We start from the raw sequence: 17,184 nt of genomic DNA, 5'->3' as shown, positions 1-17,184 counted from the left end.
ATCATGACAATTACAGAAGATTCTTTTGGACTTAAAATGTGAAGGGTAAATTAGGAATTATAAAATAGAGGTGTAATGTGAATAGATAGGGAATAGTGCAAACAAGAAAATAAATAGTAACTTTTCTTTGGCTGCCGTTGTTGAGTAGTCCAGAGTAGTCCAGTTGAAAAAATCACAAAATTACTCATAATGCGTCCAAGTTCAATCCCTCCTCTTTCCAACTCAAAAAAAATAAAAATAATCATCTAGTGATATTTCTCACCACAATATTTCAAATTTGAATTCTCTTTTTCTTATATTGAAACAAAAAAATAAATTAGTAACTGTTAAATCAATAAACTTTTTTCTTTTAGTGATAGTCAAGAAAGTAACATAATAATACTGCAAAACATAAATAAAGAAAATTCACATAATTGTTACCCAAAGTTAATTTACATTCAACCAATTATAAGTTCCAAGGCAAGGCGTTCTCATCAAAGTGCTGCAGCAATGAAAGTGCCTTGCTGTAGCGCACGTAGATGTAGATGGTCCATCTGCCCCTCAGCCGCCACAGCTTTAGAAAAATGTAAAATCAAATAGCTGTTGGAATTGAGTATTAAAACCCACACCATAACAAGTCATAAACAACTGACAACATTAAGCATAACTGCATAAACAAGGATGGTTATACATGAATTCTTGAAAATTTTTGCTTGTCAACTCCTCCTCCTTTTATACCTTTTGGATTTCATTTTAAGGCTTCATTTTAGTTTCGCTTTGTTAGCACTTCATACTTGGGCTGTTCCTCCTTGGCCTTTTTCTTATAAATCAGAACTAAACAAACCTATAGTTATTAGGGGGTTACTAAACAAATATACTTTTTTTGTTATAGGATTACTATACAAATATGTCACAGAATGAAATGCAAAATATCCCTTATATTTGGAGAGTTTAAAGAAGCAATCAGAAGATAGTTATATTACAGAACACAATTTTACTTGTGGATTGTACTGCCCAAATAAATCAAATACCTCAATACCGACTCTTTTCAAGAACTGGCTGTATAAGCATTGTAGTATTCATTCAACCAAAAAAAAAAAAACATTGTAGTTTTTACAGTAAAGATATACTTCACAATGGCCAAAAATTGGAGAATGCATGAAAATTTAGAACGAGAAACAAAACGGGGATAAAACAAACCTTTGATTTTAGCGCTCATTTTCGTCAGAGGAGTTGTCATCACCATCTTCCTCATAAATCTGGTATTCTTCATCACTAGTATATGCATCTTGCATTCTATCGGCCCCTGCTTCAGGCGGTGGAAAACTACCAAAAAGCTCCTGCAAATGGGCTCTTGAGATGTTCTCCATGTTAAGATCTAAGAAATATATAGGAAATCCAGTAGAATTTGCAGAGCTTTGAACAATTCTTGAATGTTAAGCATTGATTTGTCCCAAAACTCTCTCTTGACAATACTGAGCAAGTTTATTTGGCTACACTTTCCTTCTACACCAAAATAAGGGAACATCATTCCCAAAAAAAAGGTCGTATGAATGCAATTTATTGCAACTGATGTCCATTGATGATTTTCTGTATTGCTAAAAAGGATGGAAAGAGAAGTCCCAGAAACAATTTCACATTTTATTTCAAATCATGCCAAATTGTCAGTTATTATATTAAAGACACTCAAAATGAAAAAAAAAAAAAAAAACATTGAATTGTTATGGTGCAAGGATACATGAATGTGACTGCAGAAAAATTTCACCATCCTCAGCCTACACACAAGTAAACATGATACAAGTCAACAAAAGGAGGCACACTAAAAATTAAGATGCAATTAATTATCTAACAGATAATCTATTGAAGTAAACAAATATCAAGAAATAGAACATAGAGAAAACAATGATCTAATAGATATCCATTTGAAGAAAAGACAGTTAACAACAGAACATAGAGAAAATAATTAATTACCCGATCAAATCCATCATATGTATCTAATGCCTCTTCACCATTATCAACCTCAATGTCATCTTCCTCATCATCTTCAACATTGTTGGGTTCCTCAAGATCTTCATCGTCTATAAGTTCTTGGTAAACATATGCGATAAGTACCTCCCAAATTAGTTTCGAATAATCAAGATAAAAGAATATATTATCACAAAAAAGTGTTATTTAAGTTTCCAGTAAAAAAGTGTTGCAAATAGCTGACCAAATATGAATACAAAAATAAGTAATCGAATCCTAATTGAGAAAGTTAGAATCATTTGGAATATACCATGTAAAACCTAAATACAGATCAGAGAACTAGTCTTTTGAAAAGCAATATATTTTGAATAATCAAAGAAAAGAATGTTATTAGTAGTCCAGACCAAAAAAATAATAGTAAGAAAACTGCACAGGATGCTCAGAGAAGCATATATTGTAAACATGGAAGTGAAGATGATTTTTCATTAAGTACAGCTCCATGTCTTTAAGGGTATTTTAGGAGAAGATAATTGTCAGTAAGCCTTATAAGAAAATGGAAATTGGCTTGTTGTAATATGACACAAGATGTGAACCATACTCTTCTAAGATAGTAATTATGACAGAAACTAATAAAAGATCTGGAGTGTAGACAGGTGTAGTTTTCTTTTTGTACCTGGATTGGCTTGTTGGTGTACCACTTCATCATGCACTAAGTTGTCTTTACTGCACATCTTCTTTGACTTTTTAAAGCTTTCAGTAGCCTCTTTTAGCAAGCGTTCAGCACCAGGTTCTGGGTATACAGATAGGAACCTCACCTTAACACGACGTTTCAAGTTCTCCAGCAAGTTAGATGAAAACCATCCTGTCTCAGACTGCATATATATAAGCTAAATATCACCAAGTAAAACCAAAAAACAAGAAAACATTGAAGTAATGTCAAAGATTATTACCACTAATATAACACAATGTCGGAAAGTGTTTTTTTTTTTCTTTTCCTCATAAGATTTTGGCAGTTCTCTGAAAAATTAATATTTGATATCTGATACTCTACAAAAGTCATAACCGTAAGAGTACTTATCCTGAAACACGTAGACATAAAGACATTGCAACAGGGAAAACTATTGCATTTTAAGTGAAAAGGTCTGAGAAGCAGCTTTTACAGCCTGCAAGCAATTAGAATCGCTTTGAATTTTTGCCACAATAGACTTCTTAGGTCAAGCTGCTAAATTATGTGATTCTGTGCATATCAGAGAATAAGTTTGTTTCATATTTCCTAGTAAATAGTAGGTTGTTTCATATTTGTAATATATGTGGAAAAGAAATCTTAACCAGACCTTCTCCTGACTTGGTTCTACTACTAACTTCATTAATGTATTTATTCCTGTCTCTACACTTGCCAACTATCCTCCTCAACATCTTCATTTCAGTGCTTGCACACTCAAGCATGTGATACACGCTTACTTCTCTCTCACCACCAGTTCTTACTCAACTTCCTCAAGAAACTCATACATGCCATCTTTGAAAGATAGAATTCGATTGGCCAAAACAAAAGGAACAGTGAGTTACCATACATCACCTCTGACCACAATGAATTATGACAGGCTCATATGAATATAAGAGATACTAAGAAAACATCAATAAAACATTTGGAGATTATGTTTAATTGGTTTTCGTATTTTTCTTTTTCTTGTGCGTGTGTGTGGTGGTGGGGGGGGGGGGGGGGGGGGCCTTGCAGTAGATTTTATAGAATATGCACAAATAGATGAAGATGCATGAAAAGTATGAACATAGCTTGATTCGAGAAACTCACGGAGCAAGTTTTCTGAGCTGGAGGCTTTCTTATCTGTTCTTGAATGTGATCATCATCAAGTTCAAATAGTTGCAATGTTGTATGGCACTTGTAAGGAAACACTCGAAATGCACATATATCCTCCCATCTATGCTTCAGTCTACATAAGACCCCCAAAAGAAAAAGGATAAAAATTACTATTTACATTAACAATGACCAAATGAGCACAAGTACATCTTCAAAGCTAGAATAAGGAGAGATAATTAGAACAAATCCAATTGCAAGATGACAAATATACTCCACATAATGCATGGAAAACAAATACATAAGTTTGAATATTGATATGAAGACTAAAAATATGATGATAATATAGAGACTAAGGCAAAAATAAGGTGGCCGATGTATAACAACAAAAAATTTCTGGACAATTCTGTCAGAATTGCTTTCTTTATAATCTCTTTAAAAAAAAACACCTTATAAGCTCAATTCAATGCAAAGTATATTCAAGGTCCTCTCACAATAATGAAATCAAATAAAATATATGAAGTACAACAGATAAAAAAGGACAAGAAATTAGCATCTCTAGAAAGTATGCAATTGATTGTTACACTAAATTCGAGTCTGAAGCAAAAATAAAGAGAACAAAAAGAAGACTTTGAAAAGAAACTTACTGATTGGCTGAATTAGCATCACAATAACTTTGTAATGTTGAGGGTACTCGATAATCAATTTTCTGATATCTGCTAACGAAAATATTAATATGAGAAAAAACAAAGATAAGGTCCATAATCGCCTTAATTCAAATGTGCACTTGATAGTGTATGCGTATGCAGGTGTGCATGTTCCTTCAGCCCCATTTTTAAATCATATCATACAATGATGAGCATGCAGATTGTAAGTAGCTGAACTTTCAGATCCAATTGTCTCTTTTTAAAAGAAAAATAAACAATGTTTCCTAATTCAAATAAGTACTCAAACCCTATTAGGAAAAGAAAAAAGAACATGAAGTAATATTAATAACATGTGCTCGCATGCGGAACTGTCAATGTAAGGCTCATTCTTTGTCGAATTATCCTGCTTATTAGATGTTTCAACTCCCTTCCATTTTTCAATCAAATGACCAGCATACATGTTCTCATTTGCTTCAGGACCAACTTCTATATAATTTTCTCAATTTATTTTAATTTTTCTGATTTTCAAAACAGAAAAGTGGATTATATACCAGCTGTAGATGGTAACTTTGTGTGGGGGAATGTGAACGAGTGAATCTGGAGATGAAGATATTGTTAACTTCTTTGTGTTCCTTCCCCTAAAGTGGTTCACATCTATCAGGATAATGCCATAATCATTTCTCTGTTACTATTTGTCTCTCGATTCAATTTTTATTAAAATAAGAACCTCCCTCAATGGTTTTATACTTTTATTAGCGTCACACCACGAACCATCACAGATATAAAATCTATCCTAGCTATACTGTCTTAACGATATCAATCAAACTTCTCTCTGAATTGCACTGAATCTATCAGCATGAATTTCACATTCTTCAGTCTCCACTAACCAAGAACCTGCCAGACACTGAACTCATCAAGCATTACTTTGCTAACATAAAGGTTATTGCCAAATTCAAAGTTTGACTGGCAGACTAGTACTGAACCTTCTCTCCTACCTTATAAAATTCATGAAATGCTTTCAAAAAAGAAAATAGTTTCAGCAGGGTTCCAATAAATTCTACAAAGTTTTGAAAAAAAAAAACATATTTATAATAAAGAAAAGGTATTGATTTTAAGCCTCAGTTTAGTTTCCTACTTTTCAAATGGAATAACATCACAATTGTTTCAGAGTTTGGAATCTTTGGATAAAGCATTCACTGAGACATTTGAACACATTTAGTTCAAGTAGTTTATACATGGAAGTGGATTATACTGATACTTTTGAATATATGCTCTCACTGTTATATTCAATAATTAATCTAACTCATCACTGTTAAAAGACAGGAAAGGCAAGAATTCCTTCCATTGATACTATGGCAACCTATTGGAATACTTTTTTTGCTCTAGGAAAACAGAACATTATATGCAAAAGACAAGAAGTGGACGAATATAAATACTATGTATGCTTAAGAACTTATTATAATATTACTCTCACATGCGAGAATCAGGATCTTTGCGAGGATCATATCCTTTTTTTATCCAGAACCTGAGAAATGGTCCACGTGAAAAGTAGTATGCAACTCTAGAAAGAAGCCTGCAAGAACAGAATGACCTCAACCAATAGAACAAAGACTAAGAATAGAAGGTAAAGGCTTATAAGCACACAACCTTCTGAGCATATGATCGGAAAAATTGAAGCCCTTATCAAGCAAGCGTTCAGTTAGTGAATCCTTTGGCCATACAGGCCGCTCATCAAACAGCCTAGACAATGCCATCTGTGACTCCCATGGATCTGAGCCTTGGGGTATATATTCCTCCCAATTTGTTCTCTTAGGAATCTGTAAGAATGCTAAGTACAACAGATACACAACTTCGCACGAACTTTACTGAGATTTCAGTCTTTATAATTTTCATGCCATTGGTAAGATAGTAACACTTTTCTGGCACTCCAAAGTTTTCATGAATAATAAAAACATGCATACAGACAAAATTTCAGAAAACTTTATGGCAATATCCTACATAAAGTATGGCAGGATAAAAAACAAATGACATTTTCCAAAACATGAGGCAGTGAATTCCAAAGACTATTATGCAAGGCTAGATTAGTTTTGAAAAATAGGGTCCATAAAGTTCACCATCGAATCTAGCCCAAACTTCAAAATTAATCTATTCCCATGTCTTGACCAACCATTAGTCCAAATACATTTAAACATTGGTATTGCGATCCAAGCAGCTAGAATAATCACAAAGGAGCTGCATTGGATATTGTATTCTTCCTAAATACTTTTTCTTGTGTAGAAAGAAAACAAAACGGTTGAATAATTAAAATAAATATGGGAAAAGGAAACATGGAAAATTTAAAATAAATCTCAGCAATAGGTAAGAACTAGCATTCTAAATAAAAAATTAGGATATCATTGATTCCAAAGTCAATTGCAAGAACTGGCTCCATATCCATCTGGACAAAACAATATAATAAATGTCAGTTTGAACACTACGCGCCTAGTTAAGATCTTACAAAATAAGCTGAAACGAGAAATAAACCTGAGCAAAATATTGTACTCTATATAATATGATTCAGGAATGCAACATAAAACAAGGTACTCACCCAAGAGAACAGTATGATCATGGCTCAAAATTATGATCTATGGAAGCATTATGATATACATTTTATAAATAAGAAAATTTCATCAAAATGAAAGAACTAATGGAAGTTACATATGATAACTAAAGTGCAAATGTGAGACACAGGCCAGTTAACTTCAAGCTGAGTATGCATTTCCTAGAACACACAAGAAATGGAAACCAATTAGACTAAAGGGATAAAAAAAAAAAAAATAGAACAAGGAAATTGAAGACACTGTCTAGTATAACCCGCATCTACCCAATTCTAGCTTACCTCAAGCTTTAATCGAGAATAAGCAAAGATAGCAAATCTAATTTTCCAAGGGCCCAAGAGTATTAGAAGCTTAACCTTTGATGCCCATGCTTCAAACCCTAGAGTCTATAATTACATTTAAGAAAATGAAAAACCTATAAAACCTATCTCCCTATCAACCTTTGGTGGCTAATGATAAACTTGATAATATGGCTGAATATTTTATTTCATATATCTCAAGGTATATTTATACAGGATACATAAGACCATTTAAGGTAAGTCAACTATACAGCTATGACATTAATTCCTAGCTAAATAAGGAAAACCTATATACACGCTAACTCTCCCCCTCAAGTTGGTGCATAGATATCGCTCATGCCCAACTTGGATAGCGATGCATGGAATGGACCACTAGCAACAGCATGAGTCTAATACATATATTATAACAATAAAATAAACAAATAAGTAACAATACCATAGCTTTAGCTGTAGTATGAGTATTCAAGAAAAAAAAGTGTAGATTTTAAGTCTGCAAAATAGTTAAGTAATTCAGTCAACAATAAGATTCACCTCCCATTGGTGTTGCACAGGTTCTTCTTGATTCTTTTTTGCACTCAATGTCGCTGATGATTTCAACCTAATAGATAATAACACTGAGTAATATTAGTGCCAAATAAAAATAAATCATTCACTGGAAGGCATCTAAGAAACATGGCACCAAATAACTTCAGAGTGTTTTTTAAAGAAAAAAACAAATAACTTCAGAGTTTTTGAAACAAAGATTTTTAAAAAGAGAAAAGGAGTACAAAGAGAAGATGGACAAGAAGTCCATCTGAGCAAAGCCTAATAACAAAGCTTAACAAGATACAATCAACACATAGCTTCCACCCAATCCAACATAAAAATATAAAAAACCGTAGAGCATCTTACACTAAATTATCTGGCACATCCTTGGGTGCAAAAAGTGGGGGTAGTAAAATCATCACATCCTCCTGATCAATATCCATGAGACCACCCTTATCTACAAATAGATTGATAAATAATGTAAAGTAGATAAACTAATTTTGTGAAGTAAAAGAAGAAGTTCTGAATTTATCCAAATCAAAACAAAAAAAGTGAAAATTGTTGACTTTACCAAAGTGCGGCTCCTCTATTTCAATCCAATTTCTCTTTTTCTTCCGGGCAACATCAGCATGAACAGCAATGACATGCTGGTAGTCTACCATTCCTTTGAAATGTCAAGAGAGGAACAAAAGAACCACTGAAGATCAGTTTTAATATTGTAGGAAAAATTAATGAATTACATAATTCTAGGAGACGTAACAGGTGGCAATGCAAGCAGGGCCAGTCTAACCATCAAAGTGATAAGCCTCTGAGACACGAGCAACAATATCAGCACAATGGTTTACTTGATCATTTTCAGGTATCTGCACTTCAACTTCTTTGCTAGCGAGTAATTCACTTTCGGGTTGAGTTGATTGTATGCCGTTCCCCAAGTTAGTTGCATCTTGCAAGGAGCCTTTTAATGTCCTGTTGGAAACTTCATCACTTTGTCCACCACCAGACTTGGTTTTAGATATTTTAAGCAACAAATTGTTGCAGCGACGAAGGTCTCCAAATGCAGGATGTGAATATGGGTCATCAGGCCGGAAATGAAGCTCTAACCTGTCTGACTGTACAAGAAATACCAACCCATGAGTGATTGAATATGGCATTTGAATATGGAATGGAAACACAAGAATTTTGATTGCAACAAATCTTCTTTGTGGTGGAATTCAGATATTTATAAGCATACAAACTAAAATATGCTTAGTTTGCACAAATTGCAATCTTCACAGTAAATAGGGTCTTGCTTTCATAGCTACCTTACAAAACAATAGATAATTCAATATGCAGTTAAGTTGAAATGGCAATTGCATGCACCCCTTATTCATCTGGTGATGTGAAACAATAGATAATTCAATAAGCAGTTAAGTTGAAATGGCAATTGCATGCACCCCTTATTCATCTGGTGATGTGAAATGCATCGTTTATTAAAACAGTTTTACATTGCCAATTTTGCTTTGTCTTGCCGATCAAGTAGCATATGAGCCTCAAATATGCCTTCGGCCTCTAAATGCACACAGCAGTATACATTTTCCTTATGAGAAACGAAATGTTATTGAACCAATTAATGGTACAATCACAGTGGACAAGTGAGTATAGAGCAGAAAAAACACTTACTAAATGCTAACGACCATCTAGTATAGATGTAGTACAAACTGTACAAACATCAAAACAAAAGTGAAATTTAAAGAAACAATTAAGGTGAACCAAACTCTGGTTCGTCTTCATCAGGCTTTTAAGGTTCCTTCTAATTCCATTCTATTATTTAGTGTATAACTAGGAACATGCAAAACGACATAAAAGTTGTAGAACTAGACAGTTAATTAAGTTGGCAACTAGGCATACCTTCCGGATTCCTTCAGTCCCACCAAGTGTCGCAATGGCACGGGACATGGACGAAGGATAACCGGGAAAGTGGATGGCAAACACATCGTTGCTAGGGAGAAAACCGGAGACGGTGCCATCTTTTATGATCCCCATTGCACATTTGCAATGCTATTTCTGATTTTCTGTTGCAAGACAAACCAAACCAATGTAGTGCTATGAGTGCCTAACTTTTGTAACTAGTAGAAGAATGAAGCACACATGATTCGTGTGGAAGATGATAGGAGTTGGAGTAAAAAGAGAGTAGGTGGGTTATATGGGATGAGTGCAATGTTGCTTGGAACCAATTAGAAGTAGTACACTTACCAAGCAATACTTGGTTATTAAAAATTTTAAACTAAAAGTCTAAAACTAAAAGATGATGGGATGAGAACATCTTTGTTGGAACAAAGAAAACGGGAGTTAAGAACTAAAAATGGGACGTGAGATAATGCATACAATCATCTATTATTAAATGTAATACAAAAATTGCTTAAAAACTGCGGGGGTGCGATAGTCTGGTAGAGAAAGAGGGGACAGTTCAGTTGGGGGAAGATGATGTCTTACCAGTAAAACTAGCTGACCCCCTGGGCCTTTAGCTGCCTCTGCCTTCAGAAAATAATTCCCAGATGATAAAAAAAAAAAAAAAACTAATTAAATATAAGAGTAATTTATGGAACCCAAAGTAAATAATTCAGAGGTAAAAAGAAAATAAAATGAAATTCTGTAAACAAAATGTATAAGCAATAAAAAAGAATCATTAAACTGAAAGTTTAAAGTTTAATTATGCGAAAACATATGTGCAATAGTTGAACTCGTATGAACCGGAACAGAGACAGAGAGACGCTGCTCACCTTTTGGACGATAACTTGAATTTGAAGACGACAAGACGACGGCAACTGAGAACAAGCGTTGGGCCGGATATAAATTGTTTATGTTTTCGTACAATGGCGGGCCGAAGCCCAAACTTTCTATGGCGGTTTAGGCTTAATAGAAGAAGTGAATTTTGAAGACTTTGGTGGGTCTAAGAAGGTCCTAGAACAATGGGCCAAGAAATGCACAAGTGAAGCTGAGGATGGGGTGGTTTTGGAAGGATGTTCAAGTCTAAGGCCTTCCACTATGCTGCCGGAATGTGTGACCCAAAACCCATTTTGGGCCACAAATGGGTCACACTTTAACACTACGGGCCGGAATGTGTGACCCAAAAGAGGGTGTAACCCAAAGTGTAACCCAGAAGTGGGTTTCATGTGTGACCCAAAATGTGTTGTGACCCAAATCCAAAAAGCAGCCCACGTGAAGAGAGAGAACCGGCTGCTGAGCTGAAAAGGAGGTGGGGCCCGCGCCTGTTGCTGCTGACGGAAGCTGCAGTTGCTGACGCAGATGTCGGCTGACGTCACGTGCTGGCTCGGTTGCAGCGCCTGGCGAGGACGAAGCTTGACGCGTGGCTGGCTTCCTTCTCACCAACGGTCCAGATCGGCCGACCGTTGGTGATCAACGGCTGCTGCGTTTTGCCTTTTTTTTTGTTTTTTTTTTAGATGGGCCGGGTGATGGATCAACGGCTGATATTAATGGACCGTTGATAATCAACGGTCCAGATCGGCCTTTTCTTTTTTTTTTTAACAAATATTTAATAAATCATTTAAAATAGATATAATATCCGAAAAATTGCCAAAAAATTTCGAAAAAATTTTAAAAAATTCCCCAAACCCTCCAACAGCTATATTTTCAAGGATGTCTATATATATCACACAACACTCATATGGTTTCATCACAATTTACAACCTTTGTTTACCAAATTTACACAAAATTTTTTTTTCTTTGTCATGGCTCCAAGAGGAAGTGCTTGGGTGGTAGCTGAAGATGAAGCCCTAGTGATGGCATACCTAGAGAGGTCTCCCGACGGTTGTCTTGGTGCCCAAATTAGAGCCGCCATGCTTTGGGAACAAATTTATGAAATTTTCAAGCGTAACATGGGGGGTGAAACAATTCGTAAGGTTGGCGGTGTTAAAGCACGATTCAAAGATATTGCGCGTGATTGCAACAAATTTTATGCTTGCTTATTGGAGGCCGAGCGAATGCGTGCAAGCGGTGCAAATGATGCCAATGTGGTAAGTTTTTATGCATTTATATATTTGCATGATTATTTTTTGTATCCTCCAATTATCAAGCATATTTATATATTTGTATAATTATTATATGTTTTGTTTATAAATGAAGCATATTTATATAATGGTATTACTATTTTATTGTTTTGTATATGTATCAAACATATTTATATATTTGTATGATTATTTTTGGTTGTGTTTATAAATGTAGCATATTTGTATAATGATATTATTATATTGTATTTTCACTATTTTGTTTATCTATCAAGCATATTTATATATTTGTATGATTATGGTTTTTGTTTTGTTTATAAATGTAGCAAATTTACTATTTATTTAAGTTATGTTTGCATTTCCACAAGAAAATTTATATATTTTAATTTTTATTTTATTATTGTAGTTTACGCAAGCACTTGAAGGCTTTCGAAACAAGACTGGATTCAAGTTTCCATGGGTGCACATTTGGGAAAAAATAAAGGAAAGTGCAAAGTATGCTGCCGTTCATGCTCCTGTTCGGGTTAGTGATTCAGAGACCCCCGCCACCGACGATGCCGACACTCCCGCCGATGATGATCCCGAGGAGACCGATCCAGTCATACCACTTGGCGAGGACGAAAACCCACCACCATTCCAACCATGCGGTTCCTCGCGGCCAAAGCCACCAGGGAGAAACCATGCAAAACGGGCCAAGGCAGCCGAGCCCGTCCAAACTCATATGGTTGAGGCAGTAGATCATTATAATGAAAATTCAAGGATTTTCATACAAACGAGAGTTGACAGAGAGCGTGCAAGGAGTGAAAGAGACGCCGCAAAGGAAGCAAGAGAAAGGATGAGGATCGAGAGGCAGCTAGAATGGGAAGAACAAAATATTATGGGCCAAGACCTCTCCAAAATGAATGATGGGCAACGGATGTATTGGGAGCAAAAGATGGCTGAAGTCATTGCAAGGAGGCAAATGCGTGCTAACCACCATTCGGAGTCCACTCCATCTGGATACTACCCGGATCTTTCCAACCTCACTCACTCAAACCAGGGGTACCCGCCTAATAATTAGAATTAGACCTTGCTCTTCAATTGTGTTTTTTAGTTTGAATGTTAATCTTGTTTTAAATTATGTTTGTTCTTTAATTGTATCCTTTAATTTGAACGTCAATCTTGTTTTAAGTCATGGTTTGCTATTTATTCAATTAATGTTTACATTTCCACCCAACATTGGATTCTCCCTTATTAACCACAGACTGATGCATGCTTTACAGTAGATAAGACTGATGCATGCTTTACAGTAGATAAGACTGATGCATGCTTTACAGTAGATAAGACTGATGCATGCTTTACAGTAGATAAGACTGATGCATGAAATGACTACACCATCATAAAGCAAATGAATGTGGACCATTCATTCCTTATCTCAAATGCAAGTGGTTTCAGTATAAATACCACTATATTTACCATGTTACACTCAATCTTATTTCAGGATCATTTCTCATTCCATAAACACCCAAATGAATACTTTGTATGTGTATTCATCCTCCTCCTCGTCTTCGGACTCTGATGCTGAATGGGATAGGGAAGAGGATGGAAGGGAGATGGTGGGTAAGTTGATTGTGTCAATGGGTCATACCGTCGTCGCCGGTACACCAAGGCATGGAGGTACTTCTTCAAATCGCCGGTACACACACCGGAATCGAGAAGCCGCCCACGAACGTCTCATGGACAACTACTTCATCCCCTCGCCAATCGAGGACACCGTGACTTTCCGCAGGCGATACCGCATGCACCAACCGCTATTCAATAGAATTCTCGAAGCGGTCTGCCTCCAGGATGAGTATTTCCGGCCAACAGTTGATGTCGTCGGTAGAGTGGGTTGCACACCTCACCAAAAGGTGACTGCAGCACTGCGGGTGATGGCATATGGCATTCCATATGATTTGGTCTCAGAGTCAATGACCATTAGCCAAACCACCATACGACAATCATTCTTGAAGTTCGTGAGAGCCATCACTGACGTCTTCGGACCAGAGTATCTCCGGAGGCCTACTCCGGCCGATTTGAGGAAACTTTTGCGAAAGGGGAGCCGTAGAGGATTTCCAGGTATGATTGGTAGCTTGGATTGCATGCATTGGGTATGGCAAAATTGCCCAATGGCCGAGCAAGCTGTGTACCGTGGGCATTATCGTGTCCCAACAGTTATCCTTGAAGCCGTTGCTGGGTACGACACGTGGATATGGCATGCAAATTTTGGTATACCTGGGTCGAATAATGATATCAATGTGCTGGACTGTTCTCATCTCTTTGATGATATGATTTCCGGCCGAAACCACAGGGTGAAATTCACTGTGAATGGGATAGACTACACCATTCCATACTTTCTTGCAGATGGGATCTACCCTCAATGGTCAACTCTTATCACTACATTGCACAGTCCCGTTCTTCCCCACCATAAGTTGTTTGCCGCTAGACAGGAGGGATACAGGAAGGATGTGGAGAGGGCGTTCGGAATTTTAAAAGCCCGGTGGCAGATTATAAAACGACCTGCTCGTTATTGGCGTCCGATTGAGCTTGGGTATATCATGAAGGCGTGCATAATATTGCACAATATGATCGTGGAGGATGAGCGCCCTGAGGATGACGGTAGGGATGACCCAATAGACCCAGAAGCGAGCACTAGAAGGGCAGAAGCTGAATACGAAGGTGTAGAACCATGTCCGACCGGTGCCGCTCCATCATCATTACCTGAGATGAATGTTCGTCGGAATTTGCTTAGGGACCGAAATGTCAACGAATCCCTAAAAACTAATTTGATTGAGCACATCTGGATCCGAGAGGGGAACCCACCACTTGCCCCAACATATTGACGACCTGGATCATGGTTCGTCAATATTGTTCTCATTATGATTGTTGTTGTTGTTTTTTCTTTAAATCATCGTATTGTTCTTGTTTTTTTTTCCTTTTAGTGATCATGTTGTACTTGTTTTTCCTTTAAATCATCGTGTTGTTTTTCTTGTTTGTGGTTGTTGAAGTCCCGATGTTGTAAGGCTTATGTTGTCTAATTTATGAAATTTTCTTATTTTAAATATATTCAATATTGACCTTATTTTAAAGATCTCATTAAAATAAGATCACTAGAATCATTTTTATTATATTTTAAATTTAAAATTATCAATTAAATATCACTTAATCAATATTAGGCATATTTTAAATATGTATAAAACACTGTGACCCAAAATGGGTCACAGCACCATAAATGGGAGAATTGGGTCACAGCACTATTTGTGACCCAAAATGGGTTTTGGGTCACAAAAAATGGCTTTACCATAGTGGAAGGCCTAAGGGTTATTACTCGCTATTAATATTTAATATTAAGATTATGGTCCCGCAACAGCTTAAATCCAGTCCAGTCACAGTCCAATCTGGCAATGGCATACCCTCTGATCAATATCATGCATTCATCCATTAGGAATCTGAATCTGAATATCAAACTACAGCCTTGGATTCCCACCAGAAGCCTCTTTGTTGGTGCGAACCAATCGAGGATGAGGAAGAGAGAAGAAGGACAAGACCCCGCAGAGAGTATCCAGACCCCTCCTGCTGTTGCCAAGATGCAACAACTCGTGCACAGCGACTCTACAGGTACGGCACCCATGAATTTGTGAATTTGTGAATTTGTGAATTTGTGAATTTGTGAATTTGTGAATTTGTGAATTTGTGAATTTATGAATTCTTGAATTTATGGTGTGAAATGAAGAACATGTACTGTTGATAAGGAAGGTGGTTGGGACAAGTGCTGGGAGCAAGGTTTGAGTCCTTGGGATTTAGGACAGCCAACGCCTGTTCTTGCTCATCTTCATCGTGTAGGATCCCTTCCCAAAGGCAGGGCTCTCGTCCCTGGTTGTGGCACTGTATGTTCGATTATTCATTTAATTAGTCTTTTCCTAGCTGCTGCTATTTTTGCTATCATCGTATTCGTGTTTGTATTTGGCAGGGTTATGATGTTGTAACCATTGCATGCCCCCAACTCCATGTCACTGGATTGGACATTTCAGACAATGCCATTAAGAAAGCAGTGGAGGTAACTGATCTAAATAAAGGTTTCTAATTCCTGTAAGAATTCACTTACTTTACTCTTCTGTTTTAAATGTCATGGCAGTTGTTTTCCTCACTACCCAAAGCAAAGTATTTTGCCTTCTTAAAGGCGGACTTTTTCACTTGGCATCCAACTGAATTGTTTGATCTCATTTTTGATTATACGTAAGTTGGCTTAAAATGTGGTGTAATAATTTACCAATTAAGAGAAGGATCTCTTGATTGAGCACGTCCAATGGAACAGGTTTTTCTGTGCTGTTGAACCAGACATGAGATCAGCATGGGCACAAAAGATTGGGGATATCCTAAAACCAGATGGGGAGCTCATAACGCTAATGTTTCCTGTAATACTTTGTCTTCCTTAATATGCTACTCTAACAGTCTAACTTTAACACTTTATAATTTTATTTTGTATTTTTCTAAATAGTTTCTGATAGTTGCATTGAAAATTAAAATTATTTGATGGCAGATCAGTGATCATATCGGTGGACCCCCTTACAAAGTGTCAGTTTCAGAGTATGTTTCTACTCCAGATCCTGTTCTAGTATTCTTTGAGTTGTCAACTTGTGTTGTTACTAATAGTGAAATTTTGATCATGTACAAATGATACTCATTATTCTTGATTCAAATTTGTGCAGTTATGAAGAGGTGCTGCATCCCATGGGCTTTAAGGCAATATCCATCTTAGATAATGAACTAGCTGTCCCACCTCGCAAGGTATGTATCATTGAATAGTTTCGATCTTGGTTTACTAGCTTTTGCTGCTTTGCACTTTGTTTTTCTACCATCAAGTTTCACTCCAATTGAGTTATATATTCACCCTTTTGGACATAATCTTTTGGACATAATCGAGAATACAATGAATATTAAGTTTTAAAAAGTATCTTCATTCTACTTTCAGGGAAGAGAGAAGCTAGGAAGGTGGAGGAGGTCTCTAAGCAAATCCTCCCTTTGACACTCCACAGGATTGTCATTCTGCTAAAGTAAAGCATCATGTGGCATGCGACTGAAAATAGATTCATCTTAGATGGCCTTGTAATTTGTAAATTGGTTAAGGTCTATGGATTGAATGTTTACATCCATGGTCCTTTATGAATTGTAAAGGTTCTTACGACAAATTAATGTTGTGAACTGAAGATTGAAGAAGTAGGGTTCAGATTTGATTGACAGTTGAAAGAGAAAGTATGTGTTGCATGACAAGAGAATCGTGAACTGATCGATCAATAATGTAACAGAAGAATTTGTGGTTGGTTCATTTAGAATGGG

At 36.4% G+C, this 17,184-nt stretch overlaps 3 protein-coding genes across 8 annotated transcripts; 2 read left to right on the top strand and 1 right to left on the bottom strand.

Annotated features, from left to right (window-relative positions):
• Window positions 1-320: 320 nt before the first annotated feature.
• LOC147285874 (uncharacterized) lies at window positions 321-10,729 on the bottom strand. Of its 5 annotated transcripts, XM_086242938.1 has the most exons (17): window positions 10,585-10,729; window positions 10,298-10,339; window positions 9,713-9,876; window positions 8,616-8,934; window positions 8,397-8,489; window positions 8,192-8,282; window positions 7,832-7,898; window positions 6,799-6,841; window positions 6,052-6,223; window positions 5,879-5,977; window positions 4,405-4,473; window positions 3,755-3,893; window positions 2,618-2,816; window positions 1,951-2,066; window positions 1,718-1,754; window positions 1,180-1,357; window positions 321-553 (listed from the first exon to the last, which is right to left on the bottom strand). In XM_086242938.1, the coding sequence occupies exons 3-16, from the start codon at window positions 9,845-9,847 to the stop codon at window positions 1,188-1,190; spliced, it is 1,749 nt and encodes a 582-aa protein (XP_086099064.1). In that variant the 5' UTR covers window positions 9,848-9,876; window positions 10,298-10,339; window positions 10,585-10,729; the 3' UTR covers window positions 321-553; window positions 1,180-1,187. The 5 variants fall into 5 exon arrangements, with proteins under 5 accessions (XP_086099064.1, XP_086099068.1, XP_086099066.1 ...); XM_086242942.1 differs by lacking the exon at window positions 9,713-9,876 and having other exon boundaries at window positions 10,585-10,599; XM_086242940.1 differs by lacking the exon at window positions 10,585-10,729 and having other exon boundaries at window positions 321-579; window positions 10,298-10,553.
• LOC147285872 (putative thiol methyltransferase 2) lies at window positions 10,703-17,087 on the top strand. 2 transcript variants are annotated; one of them, XM_086242944.1, is made up of 9 exons: window positions 10,703-10,832; window positions 15,160-15,465; window positions 15,604-15,686; window positions 15,818-15,904; window positions 15,983-16,083; window positions 16,163-16,262; window positions 16,388-16,434; window positions 16,557-16,635; window positions 16,820-17,087. In XM_086242944.1, exons 2-9 carry the CDS (start codon window positions 15,252-15,254, stop codon window positions 16,871-16,873), a joined length of 765 nt encoding a protein of 254 aa, XP_086099070.1. In that variant the 5' UTR covers window positions 10,703-10,832; window positions 15,160-15,251; the 3' UTR covers window positions 16,874-17,087. The 2 variants fall into 2 exon arrangements, with proteins under 2 accessions (XP_086099070.1, XP_086099069.1); XM_086242943.1 differs by lacking the exon at window positions 10,703-10,832 and having other exon boundaries at window positions 15,182-15,465; window positions 15,604-15,734.
• Window positions 12,551-14,690, top strand: LOC147285873 (uncharacterized). The gene is made up of 2 exons (XM_086245833.1): window positions 12,551-12,870; window positions 13,310-14,690. The coding sequence occupies exons 1-2, from the start codon at window positions 12,551-12,553 to the stop codon at window positions 14,688-14,690; spliced, it is 1,701 nt and encodes a 566-aa protein (XP_086101959.1).
• Window positions 17,088-17,184: the final 97 nt, after the last annotated feature.

Source organism: Dryas octopetala, chromosome 5 (genome assembly GCF_963921425.1).
Source record: "Dryas octopetala chromosome 5, drDryOcto1.1, whole genome shotgun sequence".
NCBI classification, from domain to species: domain Eukaryota; kingdom Viridiplantae; phylum Streptophyta; class Magnoliopsida; order Rosales; family Rosaceae; genus Dryas; species Dryas octopetala.
Note: the sequence above shows the minus strand (reverse complement) of the source record. Positions and strands in the feature narration are given on the sequence as shown.